A 24,642-nucleotide genomic window follows, 5' to 3' on the forward strand; every position below is an offset into this window, starting at 1 on the left:
CCCAGTGTCCAGGTTTCAGTTCATTTCAAGGGTACCTGTGGCTCAGGTGTGGGTCAGCAACGAATCAGAGGGTCAAAAAACAGAGCAATTACCAATAAGTGATTTTAGATATTTTCCAAAAAGTTATTTTAAATTTTAAACTATTATAAATGACTTATTGGCCTATAATTCCCCCCCCCCCCCAAAAAAAATGTCAAAGATGTCTCTCATGAATGATGTCATGGCATTTTGACTCAGAAAGAACATTCCTGTCACTAAAAGGCTAAAATAAGCTGCAGTCAGTTTTTGGCAGAGTTACTGTTATATAGCTTTTATTTATCCGGATGCAAAGTCTCATTGACATTAAAAATGTCATTTTCAAGATCACAATTCTATAAAGATAGTTCTTGTGGCCAAAAAGGTCTGGATTCATTATAATGTAGACACAATAACGCAGATTCATGAAGACACTTGCAAAATAGGTAATTTCTTTATTTTATATATAAAGGTACTGAAACCTTCGTTACCCTTTTGCATCCATCGCAGTGGTGTTAATGTTAGAGAAAATGGTGCTTATGGACATATAAAAGCACTTTATGAATGTGTGTGACTGGGTGAATAAAGGCTCGCAGTAAGAAAGCCTTTTGAGTGTTTAACCTGAGTAGATAGGCGCTATTTAAGCACCAGTCCATTTATCATTTACAGTCTTGAAGTTTAATGCTCCATACTATTTAACCAACTGATGGAAATAAAAGCTCATTATTAAAATGTTAGACTAAAAAACAAAAAAAGTATTAAAAGAAATATTCAGAAAAATATATGAACGTGAACAGGCTGTGAATATATAGTATAAAATACCATTAGAGACGCTTTATTTATGTATGTAAGAATACTAATACTACAAGGTCGGGGGGGGGGGGGGGGGGGGGCGGGGTCTGGTTCGGAAGGGTACGTAAAAAAAAGAAAAGAAGGGGGTACGTCTTTACGTCACACGCCGCGTTGGCTCGCAACAAGTGGTGAAAAGTTTTCAGACCCCCCCTCCCCTGTATGTTTTTGTTGGGGGAAAAGTTGTTGGGAGTTAGGTCGTGTGAATGTAGCTTCCCCGTATTTTTTCCCTCGCCTCTCGGTAACAGTGGGAATGCGAGTTTTTACTCCAGGGAAGTCGAGCTTCGAGCAGGGTTTTTCCTCCCTACGTCCTCCGGCTCGGACCGAAAATCTCGGTGGCCCTCATCGTTTCACCTCTGCCGTCTCGTTAGCCACCTAAGCTAGCTCCGCCGCCAGCTAACTGTCCCACAAAGTTATCGCTACCTCGTCTCACGGTGTGTGTATTTCTTTCGGAAACTTCCAGGTCGGCAGGAAAAGAAGAAGAAAAAAGAAACCGCAAACGTAGAGATGGCGGAAACCAAAATAATTTATCATATCGACGAGGAGGAGACGCCGTATTTGGTGAAGATTCCCATCGCTGCCGAAAATATCACTTTGCTGGATTTTAAACAGGTCCTGAACAAGCCAAACTACAAGTTCTTCTTCAAGTCTATGGACCAAGACTTCGGGTGAGCTCCAGTGATTTCTTTCCTTCCCCTCTCTCTGTCTCTAGTAGAAGGAGAGCTGTGAGCTTTGCATGCAAAATAAGGAGATCCATCATGCAAACGTGAATGTAGGCACAGAAATTTTGGAAAGCAGCCCCCCTTTTGTTGTGCTTGGATTTTCTGATCGGAGGAGTGACTTCCCAGAGCTAACGTGCGTACATAGTTGTGGGAGAAAATGCTGTTTGTATCTCTAAAACCACTCTATCCCATCTTGTGAGCAGTTGTGGTATATTTGTCGCTGGGGGTAACTTATGGTTCGAGGGAGGGTGAACATGCATGAAGCCAGCCTGTCTGGACCCCAGTCCCCCAAGCCCGGCCTTAATCAGAAAGTTGTAATGAGTGGTGATGAATATTCAAATACCAGAGGTAGCTGTGTCGGCTGGGACTTTTCTCAGAAAACATCATCATTACAATGGGAGGCATTCCCTGCCCCTGCTGCTTTTCTTTGCCCTAATCCTCATGCCTCCCTCCCTCCTTCAGTCCATCATCTGCTGAAATCCTCGCCTTTTCTTTCTTTCGGGTTTTGTCTCCCCTCTTTAACACTATGGCCTCCCAGCCATCCGTTCATTCCCCCAATTCCACACACACACAGACACACACAAAACCTAAACTTCCTTAGAAAGAGCCGTCTCCTCGCCTCTATCAATTCAATCTTGCTGTGTGTTTTCGCGCAGAGGAATGCATGTTTGTGGTTTATTCACACAGCGAGAGACCCTTAGGGTTTCTGTTAAATACATTGTAGTCTTGGATGAAGATTTGGTCTGGGCTATTTGCCTCTTTTACTCCGTTTGGATGGCACCAGGGAGCCTGTGCCAAGCCAGCCCTAATATCAACCCGGAGATGAGGTGGATTTTTTGGCTTTTCACTGGGCTTTGACAAAGCTGGTGGGCCACTATTAGCTGTCAACAGAAGCAACATCAATATCAGATCTGTTTAAAAATACTGTACATCTGGTCTAACCAGTGCCTGTAACCCCCACCCCCCCAAATAAATAAATAAATAAATAAATAAATAAATAAAGATTGGAAGTTGCAGTTTACCTAATGTAGTCGAGCTGTTTACATCATAGCGTTGAGCCTGGACAGTATATAAAAGATGGATAGTTTTGGGATGGATGGGCATGATTTTCAATTCTGAAAAGTGAAGCTAATGTGGAAGTACCTTGTAATAAACAGTAGGGGGCGACTCTTCTGGTTGTGAAAATAAGTCTGCTTGCATAGAAGTGAACAAAGTGATGTCACTCCAGAATTAGAGTGTTTAGTGGGAACGTTGTAAAAGTGAGGAAAAACAGGATTTGTTTTGCTTTTGATTAAGGTAGAGCCAGTGGTGTAGCACTAGTAATGCAGTATAGTGTTTGTTTTTCTGCACTTAAAAACAACGCTGCAGCACATTCGGGGCTGGAGCCTGGCCTGTGCTCTGCGTATGGCTTATTCAGTGAATCACAAATGCACAGAAGTTGTAGTTTTTATACTCTTTACCATTACCAGTACCATTTTGGATAGTAACCTCGGGGTTTATGGGACTGCTTCGTTTTTCTAAGTAGGAAATTCAAGTTGAGGGGTACGTTCCAGTTAAACATTCCAGCTGAGAACTCGGATATCTGGACTTTCATACAAATCTCTAACACAGCATTATGGTGGGGCTTTCTTGTGTTTGGCAACCTGCTGTTGTATGAGTGAGCTCAGATTTAAAAGTCTGAATTCTGCTTCTGCAGCAAATCTAGTAATGTAGAGCCCAAGCAAGTGCCAAACACTGTCGTCTGCATTTATACCCGTAGGAGCTGCACAGACGACGATGTGTACTTACATTTCTAGGGAGATGTGTGGCAGGTTATGGCATAGGTTTTTAGACTAGTATGAACACAATGATGGCCATGTTTGGCCTACGTATTTGAAACCCATATTTAGGATTTGGGATCCATCACCTAAGCATACCATACTATAGCATCTTTCTTTTTTTTTTTATAAAACAGTTTAAAAGAACTAAAACGAACACAAAGTGGTGTACATTGGAACTAAATGATAAAAATACACAAGATTGAACTAAAAATCAATTAAATAGGTCAAATAAATACAAGAAAAAGAGACTTCACCATTAAGGTGATGCTTTCAAATATCTTCCATATATATATACTAATATAATCACTTACTGTTTATTACATGTAACATGAAGAAAACATGTTACTTGATACTCTGCTCACTGACTGTTTATTTTCTATTGAATTTCCTTTCAAAAGCACCACAAACTGACGCTACCAACATGAAGTTTGAAACTTTAACAAAAAGGAAACTTTCCAGACTTTTTGGAGGTCTGTTGTATTAGTTTTAGTCTAATGTCCCAAAGAGTGCGTGTGTGTGTGTGTGCGTGCAGCTGTCATGTGCACAGTAAGATAATTGGCGAGCTTTTCAGTCAACGTGTCGGTTTATTATGTTACCTTTACTAGACTTTGTAAGTTAACTGTCAGATTAAGAGCTTGTCCCTGTGTAACTGGGTAACACATGATTATGTTTAGACCCCGTGTGCTTGTGTGTGAGTACTAAATGTTAAACGTCTCAAACAAGCCACCCTCTGGAAACTCTCAAAGACTGTATGGCCTGTCTTTAAGTTAAATTGCACTGTCTGGCATCATGCTCTCTCATTTGAATATCTCCAACTGAGTTCAGATGAAAAATTTCAAACATAGCTCTGAGTCAGCTGTCCAATCAAAGCAGGGACTTTTTCTCCCCCTCTCTTCCCCCTGCTCTCTCTTAACCAGGAGAGGAGTGTGTAATAGTGTGTGTTTTCATTTGTCCTGGGTTGAGGCCAGCTGTCGAGGAGATCTGTGTGTGTGGCAGAGCAGGCCAGGGCTGGTGCTAGGAACCTGGACCTGGACAGGGGCCATTTGCTGGGTGTCTGGGGTGTCTATGGGGAGAAGAAAGGGAGAGAAGGAACAGGGTGGTGTTCACTTAGAGTCACTGGATATTCTGCTGTATACATGTGCGCTGAGAAGGGATCAGGGAGCTGTTTGAGTAAGATTAATTGTTAGAACAGCAATGCCGTGTTGAGAGTGAGGAATTTAAGGGTAGCAAGGGACTTGAAGAATGGTAGTCGGCAGGGAAAAGTTTAAGTTAATCCAACAGGACTCTGCATATTTCAGAGTTGTTTATGCATTGTATTCGAGGCATTTCAGTATGTGAGTGAAATGACTTTCGACTGTGGTCTCTTGTTTGTTTGGGGGACAGAGGAATGACGACAATCTTACTCTCTGCAGACAATTTGTGCCATTAGTCCATCTGCCGTCTAGGTGCAGATTTGTGCTGAAAAAGCGTAATGGATAGGAAGAAAAAATATTGTTAGCTACATCAGTAGCCACATAGACAGGGCTCTCAAAACCTGCAGCAGATCCTCCTCAATAGTGCCCACTACAATCCGGCTGTATGCTAGCATGCACCCACAAAACCAGCTCTCAACAGCTGCTTACAAAAGCCCAGTGGAACCTGACCAAGTCTCACACACTTAAGAGGAGGTACGCTGGCATGTGAAGCTGGAAAAAGGAGACTTTTGGAGACGCTTGAACAGCCAAGTGTCCTCTATGTAGCACTTACGCCCAGCTCGGTCTCTTGGAACTACTGTAGCTGAAGCCAAATGTTTGCCTCTCTGTAAACATGGAAGTCTTAGATGGAGGAGGGGAAAACTGCCAGACGGATGTGTTGTCTTTAAAGAATTTAGACCATGTTGGCTATTAATGTTAAGTAGCTGCTGTTATCTGTAATGGCTTTGCATGCAGATTTAGTTGACCGGGTTGTGTAATTCACAAGTAGGCTCAATGTGTTTTAGCTCATTGTGGTAAAAGAAGAAATTCCACAGTGTCTGTGAAGCAGTTTTGTGATGTTTGTTGTTAGTGTGCTGATTCATGGCTCCATGACTTGGGTGGTATTTTGGAAATAAGATTAGAAGCAGGATCCCAGTGATAAGCTTGTACTTATACTGGTGTGGAGTTTACTTTTAATGGGGGCTAACTGAAGCTAAATTAGTTAAATGTTGCTTTAATATTCATTTAAACCTCTTACAATACTGCTACATTACATTTAGATCAACTTGATATACATTCAAGGAATCTGAGGGCAGGAAGGAGACTGACTGTTTTGGCTCTCCTTTGTGTACAACTAAGATATTAGCAAAATGACACCACGCCAACACTGTGGAAGTCGCATTCGCACTTTAAGAATAAGTGCAATTTTGTTAATACAATAGTCCGAAAGAACAAGAAAGGTGATGGATTTGTGCCAGAGGAAGTAACAGAGGCTCATCAGCTTTACTGTAAAGATCATCCTCCCCTAATAGCCTATTCAGTAAGGAGCCAGTATAATTCAGTTCAGGTTTAGTTATATAGTCCCAGTTCACAACAGCAGTCGCTCAAAGATACTTGCAGGGTTATTGCAGGATTAAGATGGTACATTGTTACAGAGAGAACCCCAACAATTAGATAAGCCCTGGTGTGTGACTACAAATGCTAAAAAAGCCAGTCCTAGGCAAGGTTTCCTCTACCTCTGCTGACTGAATCCAAAACATTTTTAATACAATTTCTGTGCCCTTGTTTCGTTTCATTTCATTTCAGAGATATTTTTGAGACTCTCGACTGGGTCACACTAGTTTCTTTCTTCTGCTGTCGTCACACTTCAGGGGTGTTTTTTGCCAGCCCCTAGTTTGGTAGTGTTGGTGAGATACTTGGATGTGTTATACAATCAATTCCCTATTATAATCAAAAACATGCAAATTATTTTATCCTTAAACCAAGTTTTTCTTATATAAAGGAATTTTTTGTACCTCCCAGAGAGGTTCTGTTCAACCATGAGTTGAACCCCTTCTTATCTCTATTGCCTTTACTCTTCATAGCAAGTAATCTGACTGGCCTATGTAGCCACCCACCAAAAACACAAAACAAAAGCCTTTAAACTCATTATCCTTTTTGTTTCATTAGAAAATGTTCCTCAGGTTTGGCCGAATGCGATCCTCCTCCCAGCCGTCCAGTTTTTCAGTGAAATCAGTTTTAATATGAGTGTGATCGACTGCAGCTGCATTGATGTGGCTGTAAGCTGATGATTTACCCAGATGGGTTTTGAGTTAACCCTGGCACTTTGATTTGGTGCAGCTGTGTTGTTGTCACGGGCTCATATATTTCATGTAATGTGTCGGTAATGTAAACTGTTTAATTCCCCTCCGCACTTTCACTTTTTCCATCTATGACTTAATGTCGTTTTCAGCCCTCTTTTCTCCACTGCAGTGTACCATACAGATCACACTTATCATGATGTCAGAAAACCAGAACCGTTCAAACCTACTGAACCTCCCTGTGTGTCTCTGTTCTTCAGGGTGGTGAAGGAAGAGATTTCAGACGACAGTGCCAAGTTGCCATGTTTCAACGGCAGAGTGGTGTCATGGGTAAGAGATGATAAACTTGCTGTTTATTTTCTTTTTAAAGCAGGAGTGGAAGCTATACACATTTCCCTGCTAACCTTTCTTTTTCCATCATTTCCTCTTGAGGCTTGTCTGAAAATGTCAAGACTTAACTTTAATCTCAAGAATAAGCCTACATCATGTTTAGCCAGAGGGTGTTTGCAAAAACCACCTCTTCTTTTTCCTGTGTCTTCCTTCAGACCTCCCTCAGACCAACAGTCTTGTCTAACCAGCAGCAGTAAAATGAAGTAATTAGATTTCAGATTTTTAGCCATTAACTTTGCACAATTATATGTCATCAGAGAGTTTGCACATCTGGTCCTGGCTTGCTCTTTGGTGAAACGTTTGGAAACTTGGAACAGGAAAAAAACTGAACCAGAGTAACTGTCCACCCAGGTAAAACAGGAGGGAGCAGATTCAGCAGAAGTATGGGGAAAATTGTTCTTGGAGCTTTATCAACAGTCTGAGTCACTGATAGTTTTGCTAGACTGTTACTCTCAGACTTCAATAAATCTTTTGTCACTTGAGAATTTTCTTACACTGAGCGCCTTGAACCGACTGTTTCTTTGCATGACATTTCCCTTTTAAACATTTAAAAGAGATTTGTCAAATGAAAGCGTGCACATTTTAACCTGGAGACAGACATGATGTCCATGTTTGCAGTAAGGCTGATGCACTTTTTCCATTTTTCTGAGAGAGGGTCCCTACAAATATTTTCCATATCATAGTTATGCTTCCATTCAGCTTGAGAGGGGTCCTTTTTGTACCATTTGTTTTACCCCGTTATGTGTTTTAACACCGAGGGCAGTAGAGATAAAGCTCTTATCTGCTTTATATTCATAGGTGTTTTTGTGTTGTTTCCTCTGCTATTTGTGTAAATTGAAAGTTTACAAAATTTCCATCCATCCACCTTCTGCCTCTTATCTGGGTCCAGGTTGTGGGACAGTAGTCTAAGCTGAAATGTCTAGACTTCCCTGTCTCCCTGACGTTTATTCTAGCTCTTTCAAGGGGGACAACGCAGGCAGTTTCAGGCCTGGGTCTAATCCGGGGCCTGCTCCCACTAACACATGCCCAAAACACTTCACCAAGAAGCATCCAGGAGGCATCCTAGTCAGATGCCTGAACAATCTCAACTGGGTCCTTTTTGTGTGGAGCATTAGCAGCTGCAGTTTGAGCGCCTCCTTAACTACCAACTCCACAGTCTATCTTTAAGGCTGGGCCAAGCCACCCTTTGGAGGAAGCTCACTTCCTTCTCCTTGTATCTGCCATCTCGTAGTTTCAGTGGATACCCACAGCTTAGGGCCGTAGGTCAGAGTAGGAACGTAGATCGACTGGTAGAGCAGCGGCTTTGCTTTCAAGCTAACTCTTACTTCACCACAACAGACTGATATAGCATCACTGCTGACACCACACCAGTATACCAGTCTCATGCTCCACTCACACCTCAGTGACCCTTTAAATTACCCCACTTGGGGCATCCCACCCCTTTCCAGCTGAGAACTGTGACCTCAGACTTGGAGGTCCTTATTGTCAAAGCACAAACTAAATGCCTATTATTAAATTTACGCATTTACATCAATGTCAGCAAAAACTCAATACTATAAACAAGATGCTATATTAAACTGGCTCTCATTAAAAAGATAGTTCATTATTTTCTTTGCCAGGTAATTGTCAAATCTGGCCGGGGTGGCTGCAAGTCCTTATAAAGCTTTTATCTTAAATACGTATTTGCTAATAAACAACCTTAAAAGTTTTAAATGGTCTTAAATTCATTTTAAATGTGTCTTAAATTTTTTTTTAGTCAACTCGCAGCTAAAATGTTGACCAGCAACATTAAAATTTTCACTCTGTCTACACATTGATATCCTACAATGTGACTGCATTGTCAAGCTGAGCTATTTTGGAACAACTGGACCCCCGATTTAGAAGGCGATATTAGCAGGAAAGCATGCATCACAGTTGTTTACTTGCAGCAATGCATGACTTGGCCATGTGCAAACACATAGAATAGTATTAGGCGAGAAAGTCAAGTTGAAATTCTGTAGCCGCACGGAATTTAACATATGCAAACATTTAAATGAGCATATCGAGATAGAAAAGGCGTTTTTAAGTTTGCCAAACAAATTCACAAAGGAAGCAAATGTTTCTCTGATTGTGTTAACTGATACTCGAGCCGAGCTGCACGCAGCGTGGCTTGTTAGCAGTTATAGCACAGCGAGTTGCCAGGTACAGCTTTCATACTTTCCATTTCTCTTGTAGAAGACCCAGTTGTTGTACTCCACCCTGCGGGTTGCATTTAAAAGGAGACAAAACACTGAGACTTGGCCCAGATAAGAAGGACAGGGGCTGGAGCATCTGTTAAGTGCATAAGAACTCAAAGAGAGGGAGAACAAAGCTCAGACACCAGAGGGACTGATATGCGATCTGCACAGAGAGATGGATGAAGGGATCCCAGAAGATGAGTGTTTCACAGTTACGTAGCCATTAATGGAGAGCAAAAAGCAGGGAGTGACTGGATAAAGTGGGCGAACGTCTCTGTGCACATGCTTGTGGACATTTGGTTGAGTTATTTTGACAGGAAATACAAAGCATGTTTATATGAAGTCACTGAATGCACCAAACTTCCCAAACTCTGGAGCTCATATGAAGTTTATAATAAGAAACGTTATGTGTGGGCTCTGCAGTGATGTAAGAAGGCCTGGACTCCGCTCTCTGTGTTTCTATGGTCCATGTAATTGGAAGCTATATGCCATTCATCCTAATTGTTGATGTGTGATACCTCTCTCTCCCCTTGTATGTGTGTGTGTGGACACTTTTGTTGTATAATGAAGAGAGACAGGTTAAGTGTAGGATAGCGTTTCAGTTTGCCCTTGAGACCTTCGTCTGAAAAGAGTACAGTGTTTGTATGTGAAAGTAATTGACATAGTACCCGTTTTTCCTCCCTCTGCCCTCCACCTCCTTCCTTCTCGTCCTTTCATTCCTCTTCTTTTTTTTCACCCTCTCGTCTCTCTGCCCTCTCTTACTTTGTGCCAGTTTCTCACCACTCCACATACTTGCCTACTTTTTTCCTAATACTTTCCATCCTGCTTCCCTCGACCTTTACCTCAGATTCTTTCCTCTCTTTATTATTTTTTTGTGTTGTCTCTAAATCTTTTATTTTGCTTCCTTTTATATATCAGTTGGTATCTTCAGACACTCCAGCAGCAGAGCCTCCAGTGGCAGTGGTCCCCCCTGTGGAAACAACTGCCCAGCCTTTGCCCCCTCCGCCACCCCTTCCTCCCCCACCTGCAGAGAGGACCGGGGGCATCGGGGACTCCAGACCACCATCTTTCCAGTAAGCAACACACACACACACACACACACACACACACACACACACACACACACACACGTGAATCATTTACTGTGTATTTAAAGTGAGGGAAATGATTATTTGATCCCCTGCTGAAGTTTGCAAGCTTGCTCACTTATCAGGAAATGAACAGTTTCAAATTTTAAGGTAGTTTAAGGTAACATCAGCGAACAATCCTGAAAAAAACACTGCATAAAAGTTTTAAACTGATTTGCATGTCACTGTCATGAAATTAGTATTTGATCAACAAGTAAAACTTAGTACTTGGTGGAGAAACTCTTGTTAGCAAGCACAGCTGTAAGATGTTTCTTGTAGTTGGTCACCAGGTTTGCACAAATCTTTAAATCCTTTCTTAGCTGCCCCATGGCAGCTCAAAACTTCAGCTTCCTCCACAGAGTTTGTATAAGTCTGAGGTTTGAAGACTGGCTAGGCCACTTCATGATTTCCTGCTTCATCTGTAGCTGCTCCTTTGTTGCCTTGGTGATTTTTTGGTCATGCTAGAACATCCATCCATGACCCGTTTTCGGCGTTCTGGCTGAGAGAAGGAGGTTCTCGTCCGTGATTGTATATTACATGTCTTGTTCATTGACATCCTCGATGCAGTGAAGTCATCCTGTCCCCTTAGCAGAAAAACAGCCCCAATAATGGTTCCAACTCCTGAACTGCAGGGATGTGCTCAGCATTTTCCTCCTTTCAAACACAGTTGGTTGAGATGATGTCAAAGAGCTAGATTTGAATTTTACAGTGTTTATTTATCGGATAAAATAAGTTAAATGTCACCTTTATTATTGTCCGGCTGGAAACAGCGGAGGTGTCCAAATTCAGAGGCTGGGTCCACCTGAGGACCCGGCCTTCGTGGTCTAAGTGGGTCGGGTTGACCGGAAATGAGCGACCGTGAAATTGGACGGTCTAGCCTTCAGAACTACGTCACGAGCTCTCTCGGTGGAGTGAAACTCTGCCGTCTGCTCCTTGCTATCTAAAATATAACCGGACGCTGGCGTACATTTTCGACCATCTCACACTTCAGTTTAATCAGTTTTCTGTCTGACGTTTATTCAGCTGTGTGAAAACCGCCGGAGGAACCCTCCCGAGAGATTAATAAAGTTTTGTTTAATCTAATCTAATAATTTTAATCTCAGCCAAACCGATTTACTCACGAACAAATAAAACACTGAAAAAGCCAAACAATAACATGTTTAAGTTATTTAAGTGACTTATATATCATGTTTATCCTGAGTAGTGAAAGACCGCGGGGGTTTATAAACGATGTGCCGGGAGTTTGCTGTTCTCGTCAGCTCAAGTTTACACAGCTACATTCTCGCCTGAAAATATGTTGAAAGTTTATTTTGTGACCCAGAAAGAATAATTAGAGTAGTATTAAAACTAAGTAACTGCAGTAGTAGTAGCCATTGTTGGAAACTGGAATTGCCTGGGCCTATCTGGGGTATGGTTTTTAAATTTTGTTGTCCGGGTGGAAAATCGGGAGATTTTCGGCAGGGGCACTGAAATTCTGAAAAACATGCAGTTTGTGGGGATAGGTTAATTGGATAATCCAAATTGCCACTAGGTGTGAATGTGCGAGTGAATGTGAGTATGAATGGTAGTCTGTCCTTGTGTGTTAGCCCTGCGACAGACTGGCGACCTGTCCAGGGAGTACTCCGCCTCTCGCCCTATGACAGCTGGGATTGGCTCCAGCACCCCCCGCGACCCTGAAAAGGATAAGCGGTAGCGAATGGATGGATGGATGGCACTGAAATTCGGGATTCTCACAGAAAAATCAGGAAGGGTGGCATGTATGGATGTTGTGTGCGCTGCAGGATTTCATTGCATTGTGCTCAAGTGTGTTACCAGTGTTGTTCTTAGCGACTGTGATCCCAACTGTCTTCAGGTCATTAACAAGCTGATCTCATGTAGTTTTGGGATGATCCACCACTTTTCACCCATTGTACTTGAAGACTTGCAACACACACCTGTGCTCCTCCTATAGTTTTAATTAGAAACTGTATATTTACCTGAATATCTCACACTCTCAGAGTATCAGGTTTACGCACGAATATGTGAGCTCATTTGAAACTGATCTTAGCTGGGACCGCCCTTGTTATTGACACAAGGAAAAGCTTTAAATCCCTGAGTAGACAGATCTGATTGAAGTGTTCCCTCACACAGTTTGAGTATGTTTTTTGCCATATTCAAGAACTTCCAGTGTGCTTTGAAATGTTGTGAAATGTGGTCTAGTTGGTTTGGATAGTTGGGGTTACTGCAGAAAACTGTAACATCACATTAAGTTGATATGACAAATGTGTCAACAAACAGTTTCCTAGTGATTATTCTTGTTTAACACTGTTTTGGAAAGATCTGCTAATCGCAGTGAACCAACTGGTTTCTCACTTTGTTTGCTGTCAGTTCCTGGGCAGGTATTCAACGCTGGGTTTACCAGAACCTGCATTGAGACAGAGGCTACCAAAAACATTAGTTTTGAGCTGAAAAAGCAAAACGAAGAAGTGAATGAAGCTTAAAAACTGTCAAGCTAATACAAGTCTTTAGAGCAAGAATGAGATCTCATCTTACATATAGTCATTTCATTTTTTAAAACAAACAAACAAAAACATCCATGCGCGCGCACACACGTGTGTGATTAGGACAGCTTTTAAAAAAGCAAAAAACCAGTATAAATTTCAAAATAACTATTTATTATTTATTTGTATTATATTATGTCATATTGTACAGCTTGTACATACATGTACGAAGAAGGTTAAAGTGGGACTTCACAGGTGGGCAAGCTGTAAGATCAGGTGTAGCAAAAATGTGTATCAGTGTGGGCCAAAAAATCAGAAGTGGTTGCACACTGTTTTGTATTGGGATATCCAGTAGATCTTCGCATTATTGTACATAAATCATAGGTCAGCTGTGATGAACTGCTACTCTGATATTCACTGCTCTTTGTGGATCGAGCCAATTGAACTCAACAGGATATAAACAGATGATTCAATAGCTGTAGGGATGATTTCTAACACCTGGGCAGTATAAAGCTAATCAAAAAGGTAGAATTCAGTGAGTGAATCTAATCAGCGTCACCAGCTTAGATATACATCGATGTTTGCTGCCTTTCATGTAATCTAATATTGATATTGATATGACCAATCCAACATTACTGAAAACTATAGTTATAACCATAGTCCATCCTTTATCTTTATAAAAAACCAAGTATATCTGCACACTGCTTTTTCACGAGTCATTAGTAAGGAAGTAAAGAAGAAAAAGTAAATTAGTTATTTGTTTCCATAATATGTTTGGAGCTAGACCGACACCTTACTGCTCATACGTGACAATCTTCAAATGTAAGGGTCTCTGGTACCAAAGAAAAGGTTCAGTTTAACCAGCTGTTTTTATGACTGGGTGGTGTCCGGGGTACTGGATGCTGATGTATTATCAGTGTAGATATAACACCAAGCTATGAGAAACTGATTTTGGGGGAAAGTTCTTTGTTTTTTTTGTATGTTAAAAAACAATCAACCAGCCATTTAATTGTGGGTCTCATGAATCCAGTGTTAGTTGTGCTTTTAAGTTTTTATAGTGTGGACAGTGGGTCTGAATCTTAAAAGCAAACTAATTATCATTCAGTCTGATTGTGGTTGTGTTGATGTACACACAGCTTACAAAAATGAAGAAATCCATGTGAGTGGTAGAAAAAATGAAAAGCTTACTGTGTGATGTCAATAAAATTACAGTAGCTCTAATGCACAGTGACCATGCCGTGCTTTGTGTCTTCATGTGTCTTAAACTTTTTGATCATTGTAGGAAAATGTGCTAATATTGGACCAGCAAAGAGATTGTGCTGTTCTATAGCCTTCACTGCAATAAGAGACAATGTAATACATAGCAGATGTCATGTCCAAGGCCTGATTAAAGTGACACGTACCTGACCGACAACTTTAATGTAAGCAACATTAAGCACATAATGCTAAAAGTATGTATTAAAATGTTGATTTGGTGTTTAAAAGGGAACAGTTGTACGTGTGTTCAGCTCTATATTTGTATTCTTAGACTCACAGAGTAGTCTGACAGCATCTAAGGAGCCTATACTGGGCCTTGGTCCTTCTCAGGACACTTATTTGGACAATTACCAAGTTGTTTTTAAATAGCGTGATATAAATATGTAAATGTTCTGTAAATGTGACAGAAAATAAGGAAAAGAGTGAGTAGTTCTGTTTAACTGAAGAATAGTCTAGAGTTTGACTAAAGAAATGGACTGATATCAGCTGATTCTAGTTTATTACTGATAAGGATGTCTCTTGGGAGATAACAGCAAAATGTCTGCAAAGATGGCAATGAGATCATTTAGAAAAAAGGCCTCTTTTGAAGTTTGTCCAGCAGAAACACTGACAGGCTTTTCTTTTGACTGTTCAAATGTCCTCCTGAAAATATTACAGTTCTCTAAATAGCAAATTGGCACTTATTTTCTTTATTTATTTGTATGATAATTAATAAATAATATAAATACTTGTATTATGTGTCAGATTCAGTTAAGCCCATTTTCATTCAGAGGAAGCTGTTAGAAATTAGGACGAAAAAATAAAGCATAGATATTCGTATACAGCAGCAGGCAATACTGCTTTAAAAGAACAGGTAAATTAAGGAAGGGCATGTACTTTCTAGCCTACTATAATTGCAAAAATGCATAACATAAAAAACGTATGTAGTTAGAAATGCCTTTTATGTTGTAAACACTAATTAGTGCAAATCCAGTGTTGAAATCCAGTCGTGCTCTAATTCCATCTGTAATTGTGCTTATTTTTACAGTCCCAATGCAACAGGCAGCGTGGAGACTTTGGACGACCAGACTGAAACGGAGTCTGTAGTTTCTTTCAGGAGAGAGAGGCCTCGGCACAGAGAGAGCATGGAACAACACGGTGAGACACTCGTGCACACGAAAACAATCCTTTTAATACTGCCTCCTATCAAGATTTGGCACGTCTATATCTCCCAGACACTCAATACAAGTTGATATAATCAGAGAGTTGCTGAGGAGTGAGGAATGTTTGGGATCTATAGGGAAACCCTGACTTGCACAAACATGAAAAATCATGTTGATTATTTTCCTGTTGTCTTTGGGGACTCTCATGCGGCATCTCAGGCCCTCGTATGAACGGCCAGAGTCGTCTGGAGCGCCACCTGGCAGGATACGAGAGCTCTAGCACGGTGATGAGCAGCGAGTTAGAAACGACCAGCTTCTGCGACTCTGAGGACGATGACACGATGAGCAGGTGAGAAAGTGATAAATGTCGTATGTATCCAGTAGGTGATGAAACAGGCTAATGCGAGAGAAGCTGTCCCTTAAATTTGTGTTGACCTCCTTAAGAACCAAGCCTGTTAAAGGTTTATGAGATATTTCTCTCTCTTGACCTTTCACCTTTTGTTGAACAGGTTCAGCAGTGCCACAGAGCAGAGCACAGCTTCGAGGCTTCTTAAGCGACATCGTCGACGGAGGAAACAGCGTCCCCCACGTCTGGAGAGGGTGTGTGCGCACGATTTACTTTGTGCAAACAGATTAAATATTTTGGTCACGTCAGTGTCTGTAGTGTAATGTTGTCATTTCCTGCTCCAGGCCTCCTCCTTCAGCAGTGTTACAGATTCCACGATGTCTCTGAACATCATCACCGTCACTCTAAACATGGGTCTGTACTCTCCTCATGCACCTCATGAACCTTTAAACTTATATCTCAGATTCATTTTTCTTACCTAATGTTCACCTCGTCTTAACATTATTGTGATTTCTCAACCGTACAGAAAAGTACAACTTCCTGGGTATCAGCATAGTGGGTCAGAGCAACGAAAGGGGGGATGGAGGCATCTACATTGGCTCCATCATGAAGGGAGGAGCTGTGGCTGCTGATGGACGCATTGAACCTGGTGACATGCTGCTGCAGGTGAGGAGGAATGATGGCTTTTTCCTATATAAATGACGATGTCTTGATTTATTTAGTTTTTTAAATTACTGCAGCTGGTTTATCCAGGAAATACCAGTGTGGTTGTTTGGTTTTGAGATCTGCTGGGTTTCATTTCAGGAGCTTTTCTAGTGGGTGATCCAGTCCAGATCAGTGCTTGTTCACTTCAGTTGTAATTCATTCCTTGTCTACATGAACACATCTGTTTCTCTCTAAACATAAACAAAGGAAGTATTTATGCGTATGAATGCAACTGGTTTTTATTTTATTTTTTTGTTCCGATCAAGAAGCTAGAACTGGGAAATTACTGACATTTTTCTGTTGAAAAGACTTTGATTAATCAGCTACCAAAACAGTTGGTTGTTATTCTTCATCATCAGCATCAATAAATAATTCATCTCCACTTATGAGTCTAAATAAACCTTTTTCTTATGCCTCATTATCCCCTCTCCTCCTAGGTGAATGACATCAATTTTGAAAATATGAGTAACGACGATGCAGTGCGGGTCCTGAGGGAGATTGTACACAAGCCAGGGTATGTTGTTTTTTTTTTTCATCTGACTTTTTAGATGATATATCAAATGTTTTCAGGTTTTGTCTTGTCAACAGGTAGTAAGCTTTTGTTGTTATCAGGGATGGGTGGTATAGTCTCAAAATTATATCATGATATTTAGAGAAGCTATAATGATATTTCTGAGAATATAGGAAAAGTTTACTGAACAGCATTTTATTGATGCTTGCAGTTTTATTAAGGCAGCAGCATTTAGAAGTGTAAGTAAATAAAGGGGATTTTCCTTCTTGTCCTTCTGTGATGTTATATCTTGGGTTGGGCTTTAATCCAGCTTCTTAAAGTCCTGTTTCAGTAACTTTGATCCATCATTTGCTCTTCTTGTCTTATGATGTGTAGCTAGTGAGCGCTCCAGTGACGCTGTGTGGAGATTTGTTTAAATCGCACGTCGCTGCTAGTATCTCCTTCTTCGTAGCCTTGTGTTTTTTCCTCAAGTGGTGAAAGGTGTTCGTTCTCTCCACCTTCAGTTTTCTTGCATATTTTGCAAAGTACTGTGCTTTGGGAGGTTGTAGAAGTATCTGTCTTTTTTTGTTTTGTTTTATTAATAAATGATCATTGGAGGCTGACACACAGCTCTCACTCTCAGACATGCCCTGCCTTGTCTTGTTGCCATGTGACGTTTTTGTATCGGGTAAATCTTCACCCCAGTATTAGCGTGGACGATGTGATCTGACCGTAGTCGTGATGTTTGCGTACTCTTTTCCAGGCCCATCATCCTCACAGTGGCAAAGTGCTGGGACCCGTCTCCTCAGGGCTACTTCACTCTGCCTCGCAGTACGTACAGCTCTGCCTGAGACACAACACACGGATCCATGTTTGTGTCAGTAACTGTTTCCTAATTGTTTTCCTCACCCTGCAGATGAGCCGGTCCGACCCATTGACCCTGCAGCATGGGTCAGTCACTCCGTGGCCATGACCGGGGCTTACCCTCCCTACCCAGGCAGTTCCTCCCTCAGCACCATCACGTCCTCGTCCTCCGTCACCGAGACTGAACGTAAGCGTCTTTGCGTTCACCCTACTCTATATTTGCTCCTTTATAATATCCCCTTTAGTAATATCAGCCTTTTCATGGCTGTGTATTATTTTCATAAAACTGTCCTTCGTGTCTAGTTGTCTAGTTTCATATCCAGACTCGTGATATTCAGTCTGAATTCAGTTCATTATTCTAAAGTATCTCTTTCCCCTTCTTCAGTCTGTGTCCGTCTTTGTCTCCCACCGACACTGGCACAGGAGTCGTCTTTCACATCTGTCTTTCTGCTTTTGTCGCGGCTGTTGTGTGATAAATGACGTCTGCTGCTTTCCTGCTTTTGATCTCTTTGAAGTTCCACTCCTTGCTTTCTTGTTTTTGGCCCCGTTCTGTTTTCATCTGTCATGCTTTCTTGCATGTTTTTCCCTCCTGAGGTTTTTCCTTAACCATTCTTCATCCTTCTCCAGGTTTTGATGACTTTAACTTATCACTGCACTCTGACATGGCATCTGTCGCCAAAGCCATGGCCTCACCAGAGTCGGGTCTGGAAGTCCGGGACCGCATGTGGCTTAAAATCACCATTCCCAACGCTTTCCTAGGTAAGACAAAAAGTGGAAACGAGGCAAGAGAGACTACACTCGTTCCATGAACTTTTTGCGGCTCACAGGACTTTACAGGGCAGGCATTATGTTCACAGAATTAAAACCGTGTGACTTGTGGGAGGAAAAACCCCTCAAGTACAAACGTGAATGCCTGTTTTGAATGAAAACATGTGTTAAATTGGAATCGCATGCAGCTGAATCACAAGGGATAATTACTACGTGTTTGTCTACTTTGTGCTTTTTGAAATGAAAATTTGGTGTTATATTCAGTCTCTGATTTTATTACTTTCCCCCCTAACTTCTTAATGCACTCTAACACAGCAGCTTACAGGCACACCTCAGGCGTCAGGCAGGTTTTTTTTCAGTCAGAGGTGTTCATTTCACCTGGCTAGTTTTTGAGCTTGTCGTTTTCCTGCTAAATTCCTCTTAAAGATATTTGATTTATAAATAATCCGCTGGTTAGATTTCCACTCGGCTACTTTAGATGTAAGCCAGAAGTAAGCCCGGCGGTGTTGATGTTTCAGTTTCTCCACATAAATACATGACTCAGTGGTCTGCATCCAGCACTGGGAACCCTTCACTTTAAAACAAACTCTCAAACAGAATGCAAGCAGTGAGGTTACAGACATGGGGAAGTTAAATATAAGGAAGTGTATTAGGAATAAAATGTGTAACCACACCCAGCCAGCTGTGTGGTGTGGTACATTTGATGGCGGTGTTGCTTTTGTTGCTCTTCACTGCAGCTGTTATGGTGCTGCATTTAAAGTTCAATGTTTTTTCTCAAACTCAATCTGCTGTTTCTCAAACTGTCTACAGGCATAACATCAGATATGAAAACATCTGTTGTTTTCATATTGATGTGGCCTCCAGAGGGAGACAAACAACATTAATGAGTTAGTGTCTTTATCTAGTTCAATCAGTGTGGTAACTACGGCTTAACACATAACCTGAATTCTAAAATCCTCCGCACATATTGACAAGTTGAACTGAAAAATTCAAATTTGTATTTACCTATTGATTATTTTACACATCAAGTAATCTATCAAGTCAATCGATTAATGGAGTAATAAGATAAGAAACGTTTTTGTCTTATTATGGATCAACTGCTCCTTCTTGTTTAATTACTGTTTAATAACGGCGCCGCCTCTTTGCTCCTCGCGGTGTGTAAACAGACTCCGGCTCCACATTAAAGTGTGCCAGCATCATCATCCCTGCAGCAGTGACCTAATGTTAAACTTTTTATTCACACTCTGCACCTAAATATGTTTCTATTGCGAGTCTGTTTTTAGTCACAAATGTGGGTGAAATGCTCCCGTTTACATGACTCGATAAATCGTCGCACTGAACCATTAATCTCAGGTCCCCCTTTTTTTGTAACAATGTTGGGTTTTACTGTTATATTTACCGGCCTGCGGCGCTCTTTTTCAAATTTTTCCTTCTGTGTTTACTGGTGATTTGAACAAAATTCCATCATGGGTGCAAATTTTAGTGACTGTTAAGCCACATGACGAACGTGACGCTTAAAACAAAAGCATTCACAGGGGATGAACATGAAACATGAACTGGGATTTATGATTATTTAAAAAACATATGTTAATAACTGAGGTATGCTCGTGCAAAGTTTTGCACGAGAGGGAAAAAGGTCCATGCAGATATATGTATGGTATGTTCATTATAATAAGATGTTCTTTAATTATCATTTTCATTTAGTACGTTTTCTGGTTGTAGTAGGGGCTCTCACTGGGATTATGTTTAGAAAAAGAGTCATGTGTGAAACAAATCTTTTTATGTGAGCACGCACTGAGCCTAGTGTGTGTTTTTGTTTTGCTAGTTTGTTTTTAAAAGATCAGTCAAAACTCTTTATTTCATGATTGAATTTTATTACGAAAACCTGGCATCTATGGGACAAAATGTTTCTTAATGATGATTAGAATGATTTCTCTGCACCCCTCATCAGGTTCAGACGTAGTTGAGTGGTTGTTTCACCACATCGAGGGATTTCAGGACCGCCGTGAAGCCAGGAAGTACGCCAGCAACCTGCTGAAGGCCGGCTTCATTCGTCACACGGTCAATAAGATCACGTTCTCCGAACAGTGCTACTATGTATTCGGAGACTTGAGCGACTGTGAGAACTGTGAGTGGCTGCAAAACCCTGACATCAAACACTGAGCAACACATCCGACTGCTGAGTTTTATCCTTAATCACATTTTGCACATGGGCACTGGTGGACGCACCGGTTGTAGAAGGGGTTAGACATTTGACGTCATAGTTATCAAAGGATTCTTTAATGTCCTGCCATCGCTAAAATGAAATCTCAGGAAAGAAGACCAATCATTGTCCACCAGCTGCACCATATCAACGGTTCAGATGTAGTCATCTTTTTTTCGGGTTTGGTGCAAGAAAAGATCTTTTCACGTCAGATGTTGATATTTGAAGCCATTCATCATGCAAACCTAAAAATTATTCTCTGTTAGCTGTAAATCTTGAAGGAACATTTTTGCACCATTATTCACCCTCTCCCTCGTGTCTCCCACACAGATATGGCCAATCTGTCTCTGAATGACAACGACGGTTCCAGCGGCGCCTCGGACCAGGACACCCTGGCCCCCTTGCCGCTCCCTGGGGCTTCCCCGTGGCCCATGATGCACACCTTCCCCTATCAGCCATACCCAACACATCCCTTCTCCAGCCAGCCGCCTCCGTACCACGAGCTTACCAGTTACAGCTACGCCCCGGGCAGCACTGGCAGCCAACACAGCGAAGGTAAGCGGAGAGAAATGTTCTTTTATCCAGTATTTATTTTTAGAGTGAGATGCTGTAGGTGAGGCCGCTGTGAGCAAACTCTTCCTGTTTGAAGGGCCACTCCAAAATATTACTCAAGAAGTTTAGCTTTTCATGACAGAGCTACATAGTGTGCTCTGACATTGTGTATAATATATCCTGTGGCTCTTGATGACTGTACACAGGGCTATTAATCATGGATATAATATTAGAAAATACAATAAAACAGGACATATGAGCCTATTGCTCAATTTCTACCATTTCAGGATTTTCCTTGGCTCAGATGGGTCATTTGAAGATGACAGCACATCCCTGATCCATGTCCACTAACTGCAATAAGTCTGCATTATATTATTTTCTGCCCATTTAATGAATAAAAATGTCTGAAGCTGAGTAAATGATGGGCTTTTAATAAAACATTTTACTGCTTTTGGCCTAAACCTCCTTTGTGTGAGCCAAAAGTGCCTTCATGCATGAGAACACTGCATTTCCACAAATTAAAGTACACTACCTCTTAGACTGGGATTCTGCCTCCTCCTGGTCTCAGACGACACATTTTATCTTTCACGTGTAAGATGAATGTGTTCACCACTACACCAGAGACTCAGGAGAGCGTCTGTAGCATCTGTGATTCAAAATTCGGCTATTAAAAAGTGAAAAATCAAAATGAGCAGCAATTCCTGTTGTGCAAAGGAGAGAGGATAGTTGCATATGTAGAGTTAAAGGTTGAAGACATCTGCACACAGGAGTTTGCAACCAGCCATTGCCAAAGACTAGAATGCTTCAGCCCACTCAATCGTTAATCTTCACTTTAATCAAATACAAAAGAAAATGATGCATTTTCTTGAAATCTTTGTTTAAAAGCATAAACAGCACAGTCTGGTGGCTGTACCCAGTCATATGCAAAGTGTTAGGGCCAATGGTTCCATCGCCTGCTGCTAGGACACAACTTCAATGCAAGAGTAGTAAATTTAGATCACAGTAATAAGTAATATCATAAATGAACCACCTCCTATGAACACTTTTAATTCAGTTTTTCTATAAATAAAACTGTAGACAAAGGCAGCTTAAGTTTGCTAATGTGTCTTCGTCCCATGTGTGTCCTGAGGTGCATCTTTACTGTTCTGTCTGAGCCATCACACAATCCATGCAACTAAGTTGGTCTAACCCACCTCCACCGGGGGGCAGCAGTCAGCTGTGTGGAAAATGCTAAGAAATTACACAAGAAAGACTTCACAGAAAAGTGTAAATAATTTTAGTAAAACTGGTAAATCAGCTAAGCAGTGTCATCAGAGCTCAGATTTGTTTGACTTGTTATCAAACAGTATTTTCTCTCCCGTGTTGCTGCAGGGAGCCGGAGCAGCGGCTCGACGAGAAGCGAGGGTGAGCGGCGTCGCAGCAGTAAAGGCCCTGGTAGCACTGTGGGCGGAGGGGAGAAATCCCCGTCCGGCGGTGGTGGAGAAGGTGGCGGGGCCGACTCGCGCTCCGGCAGCGGCAGCGAGTCTGAGTACTCGACGCGCAGCAGTCTGAGGCGCGGCCACGGTTCAGCCGCCCCCAGCGAGCACAGCCACGCCTCCTCCCAACGCTCGCATCATCACCGCATACCCCAACCGCCCCACATGTCCCCCTACCCGCCGGGAATCCTGCCGTACAACCCCATGATGGTGATGATGGTACCCCAGCATCCACACCCGGCCATGGCAACCGCCCACGGCCTTCAGCACACGCAGCCGATGGCGGCAGCTCCCATGCACCCCGCGTTACCTCCACCTCCTTCCTCCACTCCTGGAGGACCGCCTGGTGCTCCGCCCACTCGTGACCTGGGTTCCGTACCCCCAGAGCTCACTGCGTCACGGCAGTCGTTCCACCTGGCCATGGGAAACCCCAGCGAGTTCTTCGTGGACGTCATGTAGTTTTTTTTCTCTTCCTTGTGTTTGGTGTCCGTTCATGTGAAGTTAGTGTTCCCACTTGTGTGGACGAGGATCTGATGGTAGCTTATTGAACTCGTGTGTGCCTGTTGGAGTCGGGGCGCTTGACACTAAATTTGGTCGAACAGGGTTTTAAAGTAAGAACGACGATAGGACAAATCTCAATTGATCTATGTAGAAAGTTTAGCTTCTCTTCTTCAAATCCACTACAGAGCGCAGCCTGTTTTTATTTTTCAGGCCTTAACCCAGGAGGTTATTGTTTCCCTCCTACAGAAAACTGTACAATATTTAGCATTTGATCATTACACTCCTTCAAACACTCACTTAATATTTTATCATGGGAAGACCCTTCCAGTTCAGCCACTTGCCCTTGAGCTGCCCATCCAGAAACAACTGAGACCACAGTTTGGCACTAGAGGGCGCCAGGCACTCAGGCCAGATTCATTGGCTGCACAGGAGCAAATCAAGTGCCTTTCCATTATTATTTACGTTTTCACACTCCAGGTACAGCAAGCATCTTTTGTTTCAGCATTGTTTGACAGTGAGCCCCTCTGTATATATCTATTACTCCTGTGTATATGCAACTCTACAGACCAGCAAACTGTAATGTGAAAAGAAAGAAAGGTCCAAAAATGTCAGAAGAACTTGTTTTTAGTAATCACTGTCTAGGCCTAGTCATGAGATAACTCTTGTTGTGAGGAATGCGGGGTGGGGGTGTTTTTTTTTTTTTTTTTTTTTTTTTTTTTGTGTCAGGCTGTAGAGGCTCAATGGTACTCGTGGCACTAGACGTCCACAGCGGTACTTTTACCTACATGCAGTGTATATCCTCAGTAACTGTGATCCAAATGCCCCAGCTCTCCATGCTTATTTTTATGTTACTGACTCGCATTATTCACCCGTTCCTTTTTCTATGTGTGACTATATAAATCATGTGTAACCCAACTAACTATTAAGGTGCTAAATGAAGAGTCAACATTTCAGAAAGCTGACATTTATAGTGTCACATTGCTTGATTTCATATTGCCACCTTTGCTTGTGTATTTGAGAATAAATTTGATACATACTTATGGTTCAGAGTTGTTTATTTTAACTAGACACGTGAAGATTTGAATGAAGCTTGTGACCGTGAACTTTATCACATTGACAGACTGCAGTACAGATGCTGCAAAAACTCTAAGGTATGTGGGATTTGAATTTAGCTTAGCATCATGTTTTTAATAGATGTGATAATAGAAACAGAAATTATCATACGAGAGAACCGGTGTTGATACGGGAAAGCTTTATGGTAGAAGTCTTTAGAATTTATTTTAATAATACAGTTAGATCCAAATCAACTAACAGAAAGCAATCAAGTAGCACATTTTAGCAACAAATCAAATACAATTGTGCATTAACACATGTTAGCTGGTTACTACACGTTGACCACACACTTTTCTAGAATAATGTTCAGACCGATTTGTACTTGTGTGTGTGTGTGGGGGCTGGAATTACACA

At 41.7% G+C, this 24,642-nt stretch overlaps 1 protein-coding gene across 1 annotated transcript; it reads left to right on the plus strand.

Moving 5' to 3' along the window:
* Positions 1–966: 966 nt before the first annotated feature.
* Positions 967–24,217, plus strand: dvl2 (dishevelled segment polarity protein 2). The gene is made up of 15 exons (XM_004562739.4): positions 967–1,532; positions 6,920–6,989; positions 10,184–10,338; positions 15,157–15,266; positions 15,491–15,620; positions 15,781–15,871; positions 15,962–16,031; positions 16,144–16,283; positions 16,760–16,836; positions 17,576–17,643; positions 17,729–17,863; positions 18,304–18,435; positions 20,396–20,572; positions 20,978–21,202; positions 22,571–24,217. The coding sequence occupies exons 1-15, from the start codon at positions 1,372–1,374 to the stop codon at positions 23,131–23,133; spliced, it is 2,304 nt and encodes a 767-aa protein (XP_004562796.1). The 5' UTR covers positions 967–1,371; the 3' UTR covers positions 23,134–24,217.
* The last annotated feature ends 425 nt before the right edge of the window (positions 24,218–24,642 follow it).

The sequence above is a fragment of the Maylandia zebra genome, linkage group LG3 (genome assembly GCF_041146795.1).
Source record: "Maylandia zebra isolate NMK-2024a linkage group LG3, Mzebra_GT3a, whole genome shotgun sequence".
NCBI lineage: Eukaryota > Metazoa > Chordata > Actinopteri > Cichliformes > Cichlidae > Maylandia > Maylandia zebra.

Coding starts and splice junctions, on each gene's coding strand:
- dvl2 (XM_004562739.4), top strand. CDS start 1,372: ATGGCGGAAACCAAAATAATTTATCATATCGACGAGGAGGAGACGCCG. Junction 10,339..15,156: donor TCCAGACCACCATCTTTCCA/GTAAGCAACACA, acceptor TTATTTTTACAG/TCCCAATGCAACAGGCAGCG. Junction 15,267..15,490: donor AGAGAGCATGGAACAACACG/GTGAGACACTCG, acceptor GCGGCATCTCAG/GCCCTCGTATGAACGGCCAG.